This window comes from Xiphophorus maculatus, chromosome 20 (genome assembly GCF_002775205.1).
Source record: "Xiphophorus maculatus strain JP 163 A chromosome 20, X_maculatus-5.0-male, whole genome shotgun sequence".
Classification (NCBI taxonomy): domain Eukaryota; kingdom Metazoa; phylum Chordata; class Actinopteri; order Cyprinodontiformes; family Poeciliidae; genus Xiphophorus; species Xiphophorus maculatus.
The window spans coordinates 18,265,335-18,280,299 of record NC_036462.1 but is presented as its reverse complement, the minus strand read 5'-3'; the positions used below and the strand labels follow the sequence as shown (position 1 = coordinate 18,280,299).

The 14,965-nt window shown below is 37.6% G+C and overlaps 2 protein-coding genes across 3 annotated transcripts; both read left to right on the top strand.

Annotated features, from left to right (window-relative positions):
* Positions 1–949: 949 nt before the first annotated feature.
* On the top strand, positions 950–5,512 carry LOC111605886 (proline-rich transmembrane protein 3-like). The gene is made up of 3 exons (XM_023325467.1): positions 950–1,058; positions 1,822–2,298; positions 3,807–5,512. Exons 2-3 carry the CDS (start codon positions 1,845–1,847, stop codon positions 5,447–5,449), a joined length of 2,097 nt encoding a protein of 698 aa, XP_023181235.1. The 5' UTR covers positions 950–1,058; positions 1,822–1,844; the 3' UTR covers positions 5,450–5,512.
* Positions 5,513–7,537: 2,025 nt separating this feature from the next.
* Positions 7,538–12,029, top strand: LOC102233679. Of its 2 annotated transcripts, none has more exons than XM_005807322.2 (6): positions 7,538–7,810; positions 9,048–9,158; positions 9,246–9,364; positions 9,451–9,601; positions 10,682–10,803; positions 10,880–12,029. In XM_005807322.2, exons 1-6 carry the CDS (start codon positions 7,597–7,599, stop codon positions 11,861–11,863), a joined length of 1,701 nt encoding a protein of 566 aa, XP_005807379.1. In that variant the 5' UTR covers positions 7,538–7,596; the 3' UTR covers positions 11,864–12,029. The 2 variants fall into 2 exon arrangements, with proteins under 2 accessions (XP_005807379.1, XP_023181247.1); XM_023325479.1 differs by having other exon boundaries at positions 9,243–9,364.
* The last annotated feature ends 2,936 nt before the right edge of the window (positions 12,030–14,965 follow it).

The window sequence follows — 14,965 nt, the reverse complement described above, 5'->3', positions numbered from 1 at the left end:
ACTGCAAAGTCTCTGTTGAAGTAATAGTAGGATATAATATTGCAGAAGTTGGTAGAGTATAACCAAGCATTGCTTCAATACATTTTTACTAGAGATAAAGTTAAAAAAAAAGAGAAAAAGTAAAGTGATATGCAGATTCCAGTGTTTTAAAGACCAACATTTAACATAAAGCAATACAAATGAATTTCAAAATAGCAACTTTTGAGAATAAATTGCTGCAAAACGGGGTTCTACAAACGATTGACCGGGGTTGAATGAAAATGCATGCCACATGTTTCATATTTTTATTTGCAAAAAATGTTGAAAACTTTGCAGTATTGCCTTTCAAAATGTTCTTCTTTGTGTTGGTTTATCAAATACAGTCCAGATAAAATACATTAAAGTTAGTGGCTGGGACATAAAACAATTACATTGCTTTCATATCAATGATAGCGGACACTCAATTAATTAATAATTATGTTTTATCACACAACACACAGACCACCTTCTGTCCATAGTTAATTCCAGGTGTGAAATATGGTACAATGTGTATATATGTAAAATAATAGTTGTCATAAATTGAGCATGTGCTCGTGTCTTCTTGGCTTCACATCATCGCCTCATGTGACTCGGTGCCACTGTAAGGTTCTTAAAGTAATCCCTTTGCGAAGGGATTTACCTTCAAACAAATGTTGCAAAAAGTCAGGTGAGGCTTTTGCAGGCTTTCATTAATCAAAAATAAAGAAAAAAAGCTATAAATTGTATTTTGCAAAATAAAAGGCAACTTTTTCAGCTGATTTTCATAGACTTTTTTTACACTTCACAAGCAGCTGTAGTTATTCAGGTCATCCTGGATGGGAAAAGGCCAAGGAAGCAGCTGGTGCAGTAAGAGGACTAAGACGTCAGCTTGAAAGGTTAGACGTGTGTGAGCGTGCCTCCAAACCCTCTGTTCAGTAGCTGTATTCAGTGAGATGTTTATGTTCCACGTTAGAAATCAATGAGAAGCCCTGCAGCAATAAAGATGGAGCGCAACCACTGAAACCCTGAAGAGGAAGGCAGAGGATTGTCAGGAGCAACAGGTACCTCTCCAGTTATCATGTAGGCCTATTTATAAGCAGTTTTCGTTTTTAGTTTATTTTGTTCTTGCAGCCGAATATTGAAATGTGTAAATAATAAATATCTTGCTTCACATTCTGCTTTCAAAACATTATTTTGTAAATAATTAAATGTTGAATTGAATGGACAAAAATCTCAGTATTTTTTTTTGGATACTCAATATTTAATCTTATTCTACCTAAACTGTAAGTGTTGAAGTTTATATTGCAATCTCAAGTGCTGTTGGACCTAAAATTCAAAGTACTTGATTATGTTACAGTAAGAAGACATAAGTTGTGAAAACAGACATGGTCATTGTAGCTTTTATTATACACTTTTCACAAGTGATGCAAGTGTCATCACAACATTTATACTCCAAACAGCATAAATAGTTCTGACTCATTGTGAGCCTCCATGCTTACTCCTTTTTCTATTTTTTTTTCTACATATTTGTTTTTGCTGGGTCAAACCGTCTGCAGATGCTGTGCGGTTTGTAAACCCTTTGGATTACTCAGGGAATTACAGGATTAAAACACATGATCATCTTGGATATCTCTGTGACTCTTAAGAGTCTTAACCTTTGAAATCTTTCTACTGTGAACATATTGGCAATTATCCTAAATAGTATACCATAAAACACTTGTTTCTCGTAAAAAAAAATGCTTTTAATTAAGGATGTTTTCAAAAATAGATTTTCTTAAAGATGTGATGACTAATCCCCAATTCTTTTTTGCCTTGTCTCCACAGACCGTGGCTGTAAATCAACAAAAATGGGTCTCTCAGCTTTTCTTTTCGTCGCTCTAACTGCATCTCTCTGTTCACTTGGAAGTCTCACTCAGACGTTGGATTCAGTAGCTGCCTCTGATACTGTCGAGATACCTCAAAGTGCAGGTGGAAACACTGACAGGCTGAAAAATGTAGCCGGCAGAGACACATTTGGTTCAGAGGGCCTTGTGGAGGGCAGCGGACAGACTGCTGACATTCTGACTTTACTGGAGCTCAGCAACGAGGAGACTGCAGTCCGAAAGGAGTCTGAGCGATTGAGGAATGCAAACCACTCAGGGACTGGAATCACATTAACCACAAGACCAGCACTAAGTGTTTACAGCTCAGGAGCTCACAACCAAGGAGCAGACAAAACTAAAGGTTCAGTTACAGGATCTGAACGCTCCACTGTGTTCTCTGAGGACGCCTCTTTTGATGGTGATGATGACTGGCAGAAAGGTAAACTTGATTTAAACTCAAACACATTATAATCTCATTTTATTCCTTCAGATTATTAGAGTATGATTGGCTGGTATAATATACAGTTAAAACCAGATACTTACATACACAACAGTCATATTCAGTAAATTAAAAAATATTACTGAAGATTTGATTTATTTCAGTAACTTAAGTCACTAAGTAAAACACATTATATGGATTAATTACACATCGATTGATGATTCCAAGCTTTTTGGTTTCTGATCAATTTAAAGTATTTTCTGCCGAGTCAATGAAAGAATGAGATTTAAGATTAAAATATTATATCAGACAAATAAAAAACCTTTTCATATAGAAATGTGAGGTACTTTTTTTCCCAACAAATTGGAATGGATTTTCTAATTTAGTAAATTACTGTATATTAAAAGTTATAACCTTTTTCATCACCATCTGACATGGACTCAAGTTGAATTTGTTTTTTATATTCGTTAAGATTACCAAAATTATTAGAATTTGCTAAATGGCAGAATAATTACATGTTCTTAACACAGCTTTATTTTTACTGTGTTCGAATCCAAACGTTTGCATACAGTGTAAACCATGTGGTTCACCTCATAGACAACAAAGCAAAAACTGCCAAATTAGTTCCAACGTGGTTTAATGTTTAAAGTGGAAATCAGAGAAACCTAATCTCTATTCATTTGAACTTCATTACTGCCTCATTGGTGCAATTTCAATAACATTTATGCAAACTTTGTGGCAAAGTTACCTATGTCCAATAAACATGGCGGCTCCAAGCTGCGATGGTCATGATGCAAAACTTTGTAAAGCAGGCAAGAAATGGTAAAGTGAATTTTTTGCTTTGGCATGCTTAAAAAAATATCTGTGTTGATATAAGTTACCTGGAGATCAAATTATGTACATAACTGTATCAGACGTGTAGAAAGTCAATGCTGGAGCACCGTTTACTTAAAGCTACTCGTCTTCATACACTTTTGAAGTGCAAGGCTTAAATACGATATTATTCTCACTGGTGAATTTGAGTGAGTGAGGCTTTGTTGGCATTAGGGGTGCACCGTTTTATCAGCGTCGATTTCCTTAATTTTGGGAGATCTGTGATCGGCTGATACTTACATGTGAAGCTGATCTTATCCGCTAATATCTTCCTCAGCAAAGGTCTAAAAATCAACCACTGTCCTCTTCTGCTCTCCTGTCAGAGAGGTTTGACTGACAGACCGGCCCACCAGGTCACGTCTGCACGTTCACAGTTAACAATAGTCACCCTACTGTTACCAACTCAGCAACTTTGTTGCTATATTTAGCAACGTTTCAGACGAATCAGCCAAAATTCGAATCAATAGGTCAGCCTTTTTGAAAATCGGTAATCGGCGATCGTCCAGAAAACTGTAATCGGTGCAGCCCTGGTTGGAATGCAAATCAAGTTCATGGTTGTGTGAAGGCCACTACCTGAAATGATTCTTTATTTAATTCTTGTGTATACGAAAAAATAAGACATTTCTCTCTTTCAGGTGAAGACCACTCCAGAATCCCAGTCCAAACCAGTGTGTTTACCTTCATGAATGATCCCAGCCTGTCGAGACCAGGAAGCCCATGCGTACTCGGCGCCTTGCATTGCACGATCTTTAACAGCTTCAATGGCACCAGCCTGCTGTGGGATGACATGAGCCGTACCCTGGCATTTGCTTGGGAGCTGCATGTCTTTGGATCTGCAAGCCTTTTCGTGTTGATAACAGCTCTGGCGGCTTTGGGAATTGCTGGAGCGTGCACTCTTCCTCATACCCTTTGTGATGCCCTCACGCTTTCTAATAGTTTCCTTGCTGTAGCAGGTGCTCTGCGCACAACCCTCCTCCTCGTCGATCCTTACGGTACCCGTCAGATCCTGCCTCATGCTACTCTGGCAGCTCTACATAATATTCCTCTGCTGCTTCTTCTGTGGACGCAGGTTGTCCTCGCTCTTGTCACGCTCCGAGGGATAAAAGTAACATCTCTCCCTTCAAAGCTGCAGTCCCCATGGGTGGTTGGAGTCCTTGGTGTATCGCACTGCACTTTCTTACTTTTAGCCGATCTGTACTCTTCAACTTTGCCCCCAGCTTTTCCTCTTTTGTTGCAGACCATCTCCCTTTGCTGGGGTATCCCTTTCTGCCTGGGAATCCTCACCAAGTCCCTCTCCCATTCACAACCTTTCTCCAGATCTGCTGTCCCAGAGTGGGTTCCCTCTCAGAGGACAAAGAGGCTCGGAAAGCGAGTAACGGCTGTGTGCGCCTTCCTTGGTGTTCTCTGTTGCAGCATTCAGATATACAGTGTTCTTTGGCTCTATGGGCTCCTGGGGAACTGGAGGCGCTTTAGCTGGGGTTGGTGGCTCAGTCAGTTCTGGGCCAGGATTTTTGAGTTAGCATGGGGATTCTCTGTCCTTTTTCTTGGATCCTGGGTCTTCTGGACGCCATCTAAAGGCCAAGCAAGAGGCGTTGATTTACAGGGTAGAGATAATATCTCTAAAAAGGAAGTAAAGAAAAGCTTGTGGCAAAGAGTTTTGGTTTGCATGCAAAGAGGCCTGAGGGGGAAATCAGAGAAGTCCTTGGAAGATTTGATGCCAAACAACATTGCAAAGCATAACATGTCTAGATCTGGTGTCAGCAACAATGCACTGCATGGTGATAAGCAGGCTCCCTCTAAACTGGACTATAGTTCTGATCCTGTTAGCATCAGCAGCTCTGACTCTCAGACTGCGCTGCTGTGGCAGAAAGTTGGTGAACGAGAATGTGTCCTCTCACTTATAGAGTTCGACATGCGACCCCCGTCTCCCATCAACCTCAGGCTCAGCATTGACAACGCCCTTTGTCACGGGCAGCTCATAGCTGGGGCTGTCTTCACGCCTCCCCCTCCCTCTTGGACTCAAAGTTTGGGCACAGATGGAGAGAGGGGACCAACCACATTTCCTCCAGCCTACGTCAGATATGGGTGGATGATGGATACGGAGTCCATTTCTGCATCTTTAGACCATTTCCAGACCAAGGAGCCAGCACAGTCAGTAAATGCCACACCAGATTTTAATAGCAGGATTGGATCTCCAGCTGCTGAACCAACGGGAGAACAATTTACTGGAGTGATGCTCCAAAATGACTGGTCTGATGACGACGTTACTGATCTCTAGGCTCATTAGGGTAGAGTCTTTAAAAATGCTAAATAATTTTTTTTAAACCCACAATGTTATGCTGCATTACGTATAAAACTGTTGCAAAAGATGGTTTCCTATAAGTGTAACTATTCAACTTTGAATTAAAACTTTGCTCATTTTTTAGGAAAGGCCAGTTTGGTTGTAATTATAATGTCAATATTTCTATAGATTTTTGATTTATTCTCTTAAATCTATTCTGGTGTGTATTTATTTTAGGACACAATCTGAAAGAAGAACAAAGTACAAATGGACCTACTGGGTTTTTTGCATTAATATGACGGTTAGTAAAACAGTTTTAGTTGATGTTATGTAGAACAGATGAGTTTTTTTTATTAAGGTCCACCATATTTCTACACTTTTTGTATCAGATTTGTTTAGTTATAAATGCTTGAAGGATTTTATGTTGCATTTGTAAACAAAGAAAATGAATAAAATAATATATAATGTCAAACCCGCTCACTGGCTATCAGTTCTATATGTATTAAGCTCTTGATATCTGTTTGTTATTCTGAGAAAAAAGGATGCCACAATGTCAGGGACTCTGACTCACATCTAACATTTCAAAGCATTTGGCCTTTGATTTTTCTCCTCAAGCATTTCTTTAAACAAGTTATTTATAGTTTTTAAACATTTTATGGTTTGCACACTGACTCATTTGTTTCACCACTCCATGGGACAAAGGAGATGTTTCATTGACCTGGCTCGTTAACCAATAAAAATCATGGAAAAGTTGGTGCAGAGGAGAAAATGTTAGGACTAATACTTGTTTAAAAAACAAGAGGAAAAGTGCTTACTATATTGATTACATTCTTCACAAATCACACCAGTAAAACTGAGCTTTCAAGTTTGTATGTATTCATTATTGTATTAAATGTATTAATTATTTCACATAAGTTTGTATTAAAAACTATGTAATGAAAAATAGGATTCATCTGTAATTTTCATAAGCTAGATTTTTTGATAAACTGTACATTTTAAAAATGTTATTTGGTTGATTGATTTTAAAATGTACAAAAGAAACAAAAGTAAATTATGCTTTAAATTAACTTTGACAGCTCTGACACAAAGTCAGTCGACCTTGGAAAAAAACATTTTCACCTTCATCCCACTGGACTCTCTCAAGGTTGTGTAATCAGGTTATTGATGTCAACACTGTGGAAACCCAACTGTGTACAACAAATGAGTTAAACCTGATCGTTTAAATTTGCAGATGCTACCTGCAATATTCATAGGAATATTGAACAAAAGTGTAGGGAAGATGTCAAACAAATCAAGGCCTGAGCTGCTTTTTCATGAACAGAATGAAGGAGAGGATCATTCAACTACAGCTCATGTGGTGAGAATGCTAGTATAGGAAGCAATGTTTGTTGGAGTTTTCTCTGAGATACTACAAAGATTTTAATGCTGTTAGCTCTCTTAAATACTTGGTCACTGCTGCTAAAGAGTGCTGTGCTCAGGCTGTGACCTGCGGACATTGAAGTGGTAACTCAGCTGCAGTACGACAGCAAAAGAAACCATGCAGAGGAAACTGTGAGAAACAGGGAAGGTCATTCCCTCTGTAAAAGGGTCTGTTTAAATCTGTTGGATATTATTATAAAGCACAATTGTTTTTATTTTATATGTTTAATCTTTTGTGTGTCTCTGTTTTTGCATGCTTGTCTGTTAAAGATCCCAGACAAACACTATCTAATGTTTCAATAAATTGATGGTAAATTCATTTGATTGATTGATTTCATTTAAAGTTAGCCAAACTACCAATAATAATATAATATAAGTAACTGTATATCAATTCAAAATATCTTCATAACATAAAAAACTAAACTGCAAAAATCAGAAACATGCATCATGTTTAGGTTGAATCTTAAACAACTCTCTCCTTTTTAAATGTTTTTTTCTTAAAATTCAACCAGATTTTATATTTCCTTTTTTCACTCAAACACAACATCTTAGTCGTGATCATCATCATCACAGCACTGCAATACACAGGTGCGCTTTGTGACGTACCGCTGCCTGATTGGTTAATTAATTTCACAGTATATGTTCGGTCGTCGGACGCCCCAAAGGTCCTGGCGGTTCGCTGAAGTTTTTACAAGCAAACTACCTGTACAATCTGAAGAGGTGTGATGCCTTTGAGGAGTATTTTGTCGTATTTCGCATTGACCATCGTCCTGAGGTCCTGCGTTGTGTGTGATGGACTCTCTGGTGAAGCGGAGGAGGAAAGACCTGCAGCAGTCCCAGGCAGTCACCACCTCAGCCGGGTGGGGTCTGGTCGGAAAGGTGAACCTGGTTCACTTCGCTTTTCATATGACCAAAAGGGAGACTTCAATTCCACCAATGGTGAGTTTTATTAGCATATAAATATTTTCCTGCATATTTAAGCAATTGTGTTGGTACTTAACATGGAATGCTTTCAGTAGTGTAGAGATTTTATGTGATGACGATTTGTTTATTATGAAAAAAGCGTTTTTTAATCTTTCACATGGGGGTATAATAAATTAATGCTGAGAATATCATGTAAATTAACCCTGGCATAGCAAATTTATCTCCTAAAATGCAAAACAAAATATTTCTAACCTTATGATGCCAAATGTCTCGTTTTTGATACAAGCATCTTTTTAATTGAGTTACCCTTTCCTCAAAAGCAATTTTATGGACTAAAGTACCACTAAATGTATATTTTTTGTCTGTCATAGCTTTTTTTTTAAAAAATAATGCATGTTGTACCTCAAAAGCCTCATGTGTCTATTATAATAAAACCAGGGCATTTTACAAAATAATATCTCTGTTACTGGGATATTAAATACAGGGCTTTTGGTCTCTGAGCTGACGCTACAGTCTGCCACACATTTTTATACAGCATTCATGTAAAACGTTTATGCTAAACCAACATGCCTTGATGTCGGTCAAATGCCTCAAAAGCTTCAGGTTATGTATTGAAACCTTGTGAATAAATGACCAAACAGAAGCCTTCAGCCACAGTTTGTACCATGAACTGGATAAAATGTTAAGTAAATGTTTATATTCTGCAAAAATATTTTAAGGGGAAATCTTCTAGTAAGACCCCAACGCTGTTCCTTACCAACTAATTTATTTAGATTGCTTTATGACATTTATTGTGTACTGACTTGTTACAGTCCCTTACTTGTTACAGACTCTGTTATTTAATTATTTTTCTTGAAGTGAAACATTTATTTGACCCTGTTGGTGTTACTGATCTGCTGTAACTTTGGAAACACAATGGAAATGGTTGCTAATAACGAGCTGCATAGAATTTCACAATCAGTGCATCCTGTGTTTTTTTTCATTTGTTTAGCATATCTGCAAGAATATCACTTAGTCTATTAAAAAGTTAATGTAGATGTTTTCTAGATTGATAGGCCTGCATTTAAAGAATTTAGCAGGACTAATAGCGACGTGGAAATATTTTGTACTCCGTCCTTTTTTTTTTTTTTTTTTTTGGAACGGTTTGCCTTTTATCTATTCGACTACTTCCCTGATTTTTATTTAAATGAATAATGACACTTGTGTGTATTTTGGGCAGAATTTTTCGGTTTAATCTCTACTTGTGTTTTAGCGTTGCACTCTGCAAAGCTTAAGCGCCTGGCTCCATCGGTGAATTGTGGCAGCAACCAGATGACCCTCTCTGTCAAACGGAGAGGAACTCATCATTTTCTCATCGACAGCGGTTGGTCAATTTTTTATTTTGTACAGAGTCAGAACTGCTGTTCAGTATGCAAAGAGAAGATTAATATCATCTTTGAATTTCAAGCAGGTGAGGAGCCTCTTACTCCTCTGTCCCAGGTGCCCTCTACATGTGGCTTTTTTGTGAAGCGATCCCGCAGAGATGTGCAGTATGCGGTCTCCTATCAGGGCTGTCATGTTAACAAGCAGGTATAAGTTTTCTTCTATGCTGGGCCAGATTTTGTTTTAACATTTATAAAAAAAGGCCAACCTTGCCTTGGGCTTCCTTTCCACAGGAGGATGAATATTCCTTACCGCTGCGATTATGGGGGGAACCGATGACCATGTCCTGCCCTGGTATGTTGCCACTGCCTTCCATTTTCTGCTTTCCAGACAAGATGGTGGTGACGATTCGCGGCGTTCCAGCAAATGAACTCAAAGTAAAAGGTATGTTGTGTTTATGGTAGTGGTTTGCAAAAATGGTTGTAACTTTTTGAATATTTTCAGGTTGCAACCACAAACTTCAGTGTACTTTATGTAATAATATATTACCACATGAGAGCAATTGACTGTATTAAAACTGATACTGGAGCATTTTATCTGTTTAAGAGGATTTCATAGTAACTGTGGAGGAACTGCAGAGATGTGTTGCTCAGGTGGGAAAATCTGTTTATGTGATAACAGATTTATGCCACACAACTAACAATCATTAGTTGTGGGATTAAATCTGGCCTTTATGGGAAGGTGACAAGAGGAACATCAATTATGGGAAAGCCAAAACAATTTTATTTTATTTTTTTTGCTGACTGTTGCTTTATGTGACCGAGAGTCCTTTGGTCAGATGAGACTAAAATTACTTTTTGGCAAAAATACACATGATAGGAGAACTAACATGTATAACACTGCACATCACACCAAATAAATCCCCCACAGTAACATGGTAGTGGCAGCATCATGCTGTGGGATCCCTAATTTCAGCAAGGACAGGGAATCTGGTTAGAGTTGGTTAGAGGATGCAAGGAGATGAAGACGGTGCAATCCTGAAAATACACATTGATATTTTTATAAATGCGCCATAATTATTAACCTCCCCTCCCATCTGTCGTCTCTGGATAATGAGTAATTAGTCCTTCTAAAAACAAAAGTTACAAACGAGGTTAAAAGGACTTTTCACAAATTTGCTCAAATACAATCAATACAAACGGCAAATAAATTTTTTAAGTCTTTATGGGGAGACTTGCAAATGTTTAATTCTGATATTTATCCAATTCAGAGTGAGTGAAATCAGAGGTTTATCGATTTGTCGTATTAAATCATAATGTCTTCCACTCTGGTTGCAATGTGAAATGTTTACGGTATTTTGCAAAGCACTCTGCAGCCTTTATTTTACTAATTTTGATTTTTCAGGATGGAGGTTAAATGTTACCAGTAATGGACATTAGTTCTGTGCATTTACATGATTCCTTTTAAAACGTTCTCTAGTTATTAAAACACATTTGGCTAAATTTCTTGTTAAAACTGTTGCAGTGTCTGGGACATGGCAACCTTCGTCATCAGCATGCATCAGCTGCAGGTTGACTTTTAATGAGTCTTTTGGTGAACTGACGCTCATCGCACCTTACAACAAAGACTTGTGTGTGGAGTTCAAGGTATGATGAGGCCCTCTTGTGGTCAAACATGGAAACTGAACTATAGATTTGCTTCTGATTGTGTCTTGTGTTGCAGGATGGGGAGTACTTGCTCTCTCTGCAGTGGGCAGATTTTGAACTGGCAGCATCTTGTCCTCCAGTACCAAACCCTGACCTCACCACAGGAAGAGCTGCGCCCTCTATTGACAGCAACAAAGCCCTGCAACTTCAGTTCCCTCAATTGCCAATATTTTCGCAGTTCTTGGAATCAACACAAAGTCCTGGGTTTGTGGCTCCGTTGCCGTTTTCCTTTGTTGCTGCAGACTTCTCTGAAAACCAAAAGATGCCAGAAAATCAGAACTCTCCTTTACTGCCCAACTTCTTTTTGTTTCCTGGATCTGAATCACCAGCGCATCCTACCAGAGATGGAAATGCACACACAAGTCAGCACCAGTTACCTCAGACACCACTGTCTCAGTATCCAGTTCCACTTTTCCAAGAATTCCCCATGATGTCTGGAGTTTTTCTGCCAACAACAACCCCCTTACCACTTCCTGCAACAAGCGCAGAGGCTATTGTGACCACACCTGCTCCAACAGGGAGTGAGAAGCCTTCTCTGCAGCCAGAGTTTCCAGCGCTGTTTCAGTATCCCTTCCCATCGTTTTCTAAATACCCACAATCTCCACAGGAACAAACTGCAGATGATGCAGATTTCAAACCACAGTACCTCCATCCTCAGGTCTTCCAGATCCCCATGTTCTATCCTTTCAATCATCTTTCCCAGTTACAAAATGCTCCTGCTCCAGTGGCCTTCACTGACCCGCCTCCTTCTGAAAAGCCTTTATACCAACAACACCGTTTTATACCCGTTTATGTTGTGCCCAACCCAATCCTCCCAATCGCTGGGATTGGATTAAGAAATCCTCCAGTCATCGCTGGAGGATTTCTTAATCCTCCAGCGATGACTTCTTCACACCTAGTTCCATCAAGTCAGCAGGAGCATCAACACTTCTACCACGCCATGCAGCCATTTTACCCCTTCCTCTCTGATCAAAGTCAAACTGCACCAACAAACATCTGACCGGGTTCTGCTGAGCTCCAGAACATCTCAGACCATCATGGATTGGTTTACTGTCACTGATTTCTGCTGCGGTATCCTCTGCTGATTACTAAACTACTGAATAAAAGTGTTTGAGGTCAGACAACTTGCAAGAAATTAAAAACAAAATTTACTTTCATCTGGAAAATAAAGGCTGAAAATGTATTTTCTACTAACTTACTTTGGTCTGGTTTTTTTTTCTCCTTTTTAAATAGAAATCTTTGTATTTTCTAATGTGAAGTTTTGCTTGCTTTATTGAATTGGCAAGATATCCCAAAATGCTTTTACACATACAGTACAGACCAAAAGTTTGGACACACCTTCTAATTCAATGGGTTTTCTTTATTTTTATGACTATTTATAAGGCAAGAAATCCCACTTATTAACCTGACAGGGCAGGTTGACCTATGAAGTGAAAACCATTTCAGGTGACTACCTCTTGAAGCTCATCAAGAAAATGCAGAGTGTGTGCAAAGCAGTAATCACAGCAAAAGGTTGCTACTTTGAAGAAACTAGGATATAAGGGGTATTTTCAGTTTTACACCTTTTTGTTTAGTGCATATTTCTACATGTGTTATTCATAGTTTTGATGCCTTCAGTGTGAATCTACAATGTCAATAGTCATGAAAATAAAGGTGTGTCCAAACTTTTGGTCTGTACTGTACATCTATAATTGTACTGGGGGAAAAAGTCTCAGGAACTCAATCCAAAGTCAAATTTGAATAAAGTTTATCTATATTGGCACCAGTGCACAACAAATGTCATCTCAATGACCTAACTAATGTGATCAGCCAACACTCAGACTGCTGAGCGTTGGCCAGCAGATGGTCATCGACACTTTCAAGGGGAAACTACAAAAGGTCAATGCTAAACCAGTAGGCATCCTGGACATTACAGGCTTTCATTCTCATAATGTTGATACTGTAAGTCATGCAAAATGGACCCAAATACATGATGCTATACTCACTAAGGTGACATGCTTTTGGGTTTTAGCTGTAATTAAATGTAAGGTTTATATAATTTTCACAAGTTTCTGGGTTGCTGAACTTTTTGACTTTCTAATTTTTTTGCAAATCTACTTAACTAACAAAGCTAAAGGGAACAAATTCTGACCTGGACTGAGTACTGCTCCATTTATTTAACCCTTTGTACTTCTGTATTTCTGATTGGGGTTGTAACTTTAAAATCTAAATAAGCAAACTGGAGAGAAAATATAAGATTGTTCAAAAGGCAGAATGAAATAATGCTCTAAAGTCAAGCCCTTGCTTTCGTTTAATTGCTCACTTGAAGGGATACATTTTAAAAGTAACCGTTTCTCTCTTTGTGTGTTTAATGTTTTTTTTTTTTTTTACCTCTGAGCCACCATGATTTTCTCTCCGATAATTTTTTGTCTCACCAGGTGGAATTTGATCTTCCCCAGGTGGAATTTGATCTTCAACGTGGAAGATCAAATTCCAATAGTAGTAGCATAAAAATGTTACTCCAACGTTTTTATGCTAATTAAGTGGAATGTCTTTTCTCCAGACGTTTACACAAATTCGTTATCCCAGAAAATAACCTGAAGGATTTAATATTTATCATCACAAAGCAACAATACATCTTGTGAGCTTTCTCATAAAGTTATTGTTGGATATACAACCTCTAAACTGTATTTACACTTTTAATGTACTTACACAGATGCCAAAAATCTTTAATTTTAAGATTACTTTAGTGATGTGCTCTATTTAGTCTTCACTGAACAATATAAATCTGTAAAAAAAATCATTTTTGCTGACAAAAAGTTTCACATCATGTTTTAAAACTCTTGAAATAGAATGGCAACTTGAAAAAGTGCAATACCTGATATTTAATCTGTTATTAGGAAAATCAGGTACTGCATATTCCAGAGCAATCTCTATTCATTACCCTCATTTGTATGTAATGTTTCTATTTCCTTTTTTGTATCTCTTTACTGGTATTTATTGTGACAATTTATTACACTTTTTATGCAACTTATTAACTACTTTCGGTATCGGTCATCTAAATGTATGATTTACTTTTTAACAGGGTAAGAATGTTGAAGAAAAGAAACTGGATTGTGACCATATTGATGAAAGCACATCGTGTAAACCTGCTCGCCGAGTTGCTCACCTTGGTGATTCATTTGGGATTATACGGCAAGCCATTTACTCATATAATAGATGGGCTTTCCCATTTCAGCTGTTCAGAAGTATATAATCAATGTTTTAGTTACCTCAAGGATGTTCTGTGTAAGAGAAATGTCACTTTCCCATTAAAATTTATTGGGCATTTAATGTATTTTAGTATAAAATTTTAGCATTTTATATCTCTGTACTACCTCTAATTTACATACTTTTAAAAAAATGTTCAATAAAGAAAATAACTTCTCAAATTTTCACTTCTGACTACATAGACAATAAGTTTTTTAAATAAATGTATGTAGCATTTAAATAAACAATCAACAAATAGATTGAGAGCATATGCAGTTGGGTCAGTACCAACCCAGATGTTGCATTTTTCTTTAGATAATACACGTATTGGCTTGCCACCCAAAAAACATTTGGAAAAAACAGCGTCACTGTTGGAGAATATCTCCGACCCCATGCATAAAGCTAGATAATTCCTTCAGGGACAGATCACTACATCATGTGAACAAAGGCCCATGTTTACATTTGCACAGTTTTTCTTTATTTCAAATAACATCACTATTATTTTTTGTATTTTTTCATTGTAAAAATCCTGTATGCAAAAATATACAGGATTTTGTACATTTATTAAAATGACTGCACTGTTTCAATTTTTACCAGAATATGCTATTTTTAATAACTATACAGTATTATTTTTCTTATGTTGTAACTTCGCCCATATTGTATAGTTTATTTTTAAATTTATTTATCACTGTTTAAGTATGCATGCGAATATTTAACTTTGACTTGATGCTACTTCACCTTTCCTCTATTCTATTTTAAAGACTTCTTGCTGTGCATCCAGCTTGTAAGCATTTCACAATATTTCCACAGATTGTCAGCGGATTTCCTGCCTTGCCTCAACATTGTCACCTTCCTGAAATAATAGTCTATGTCA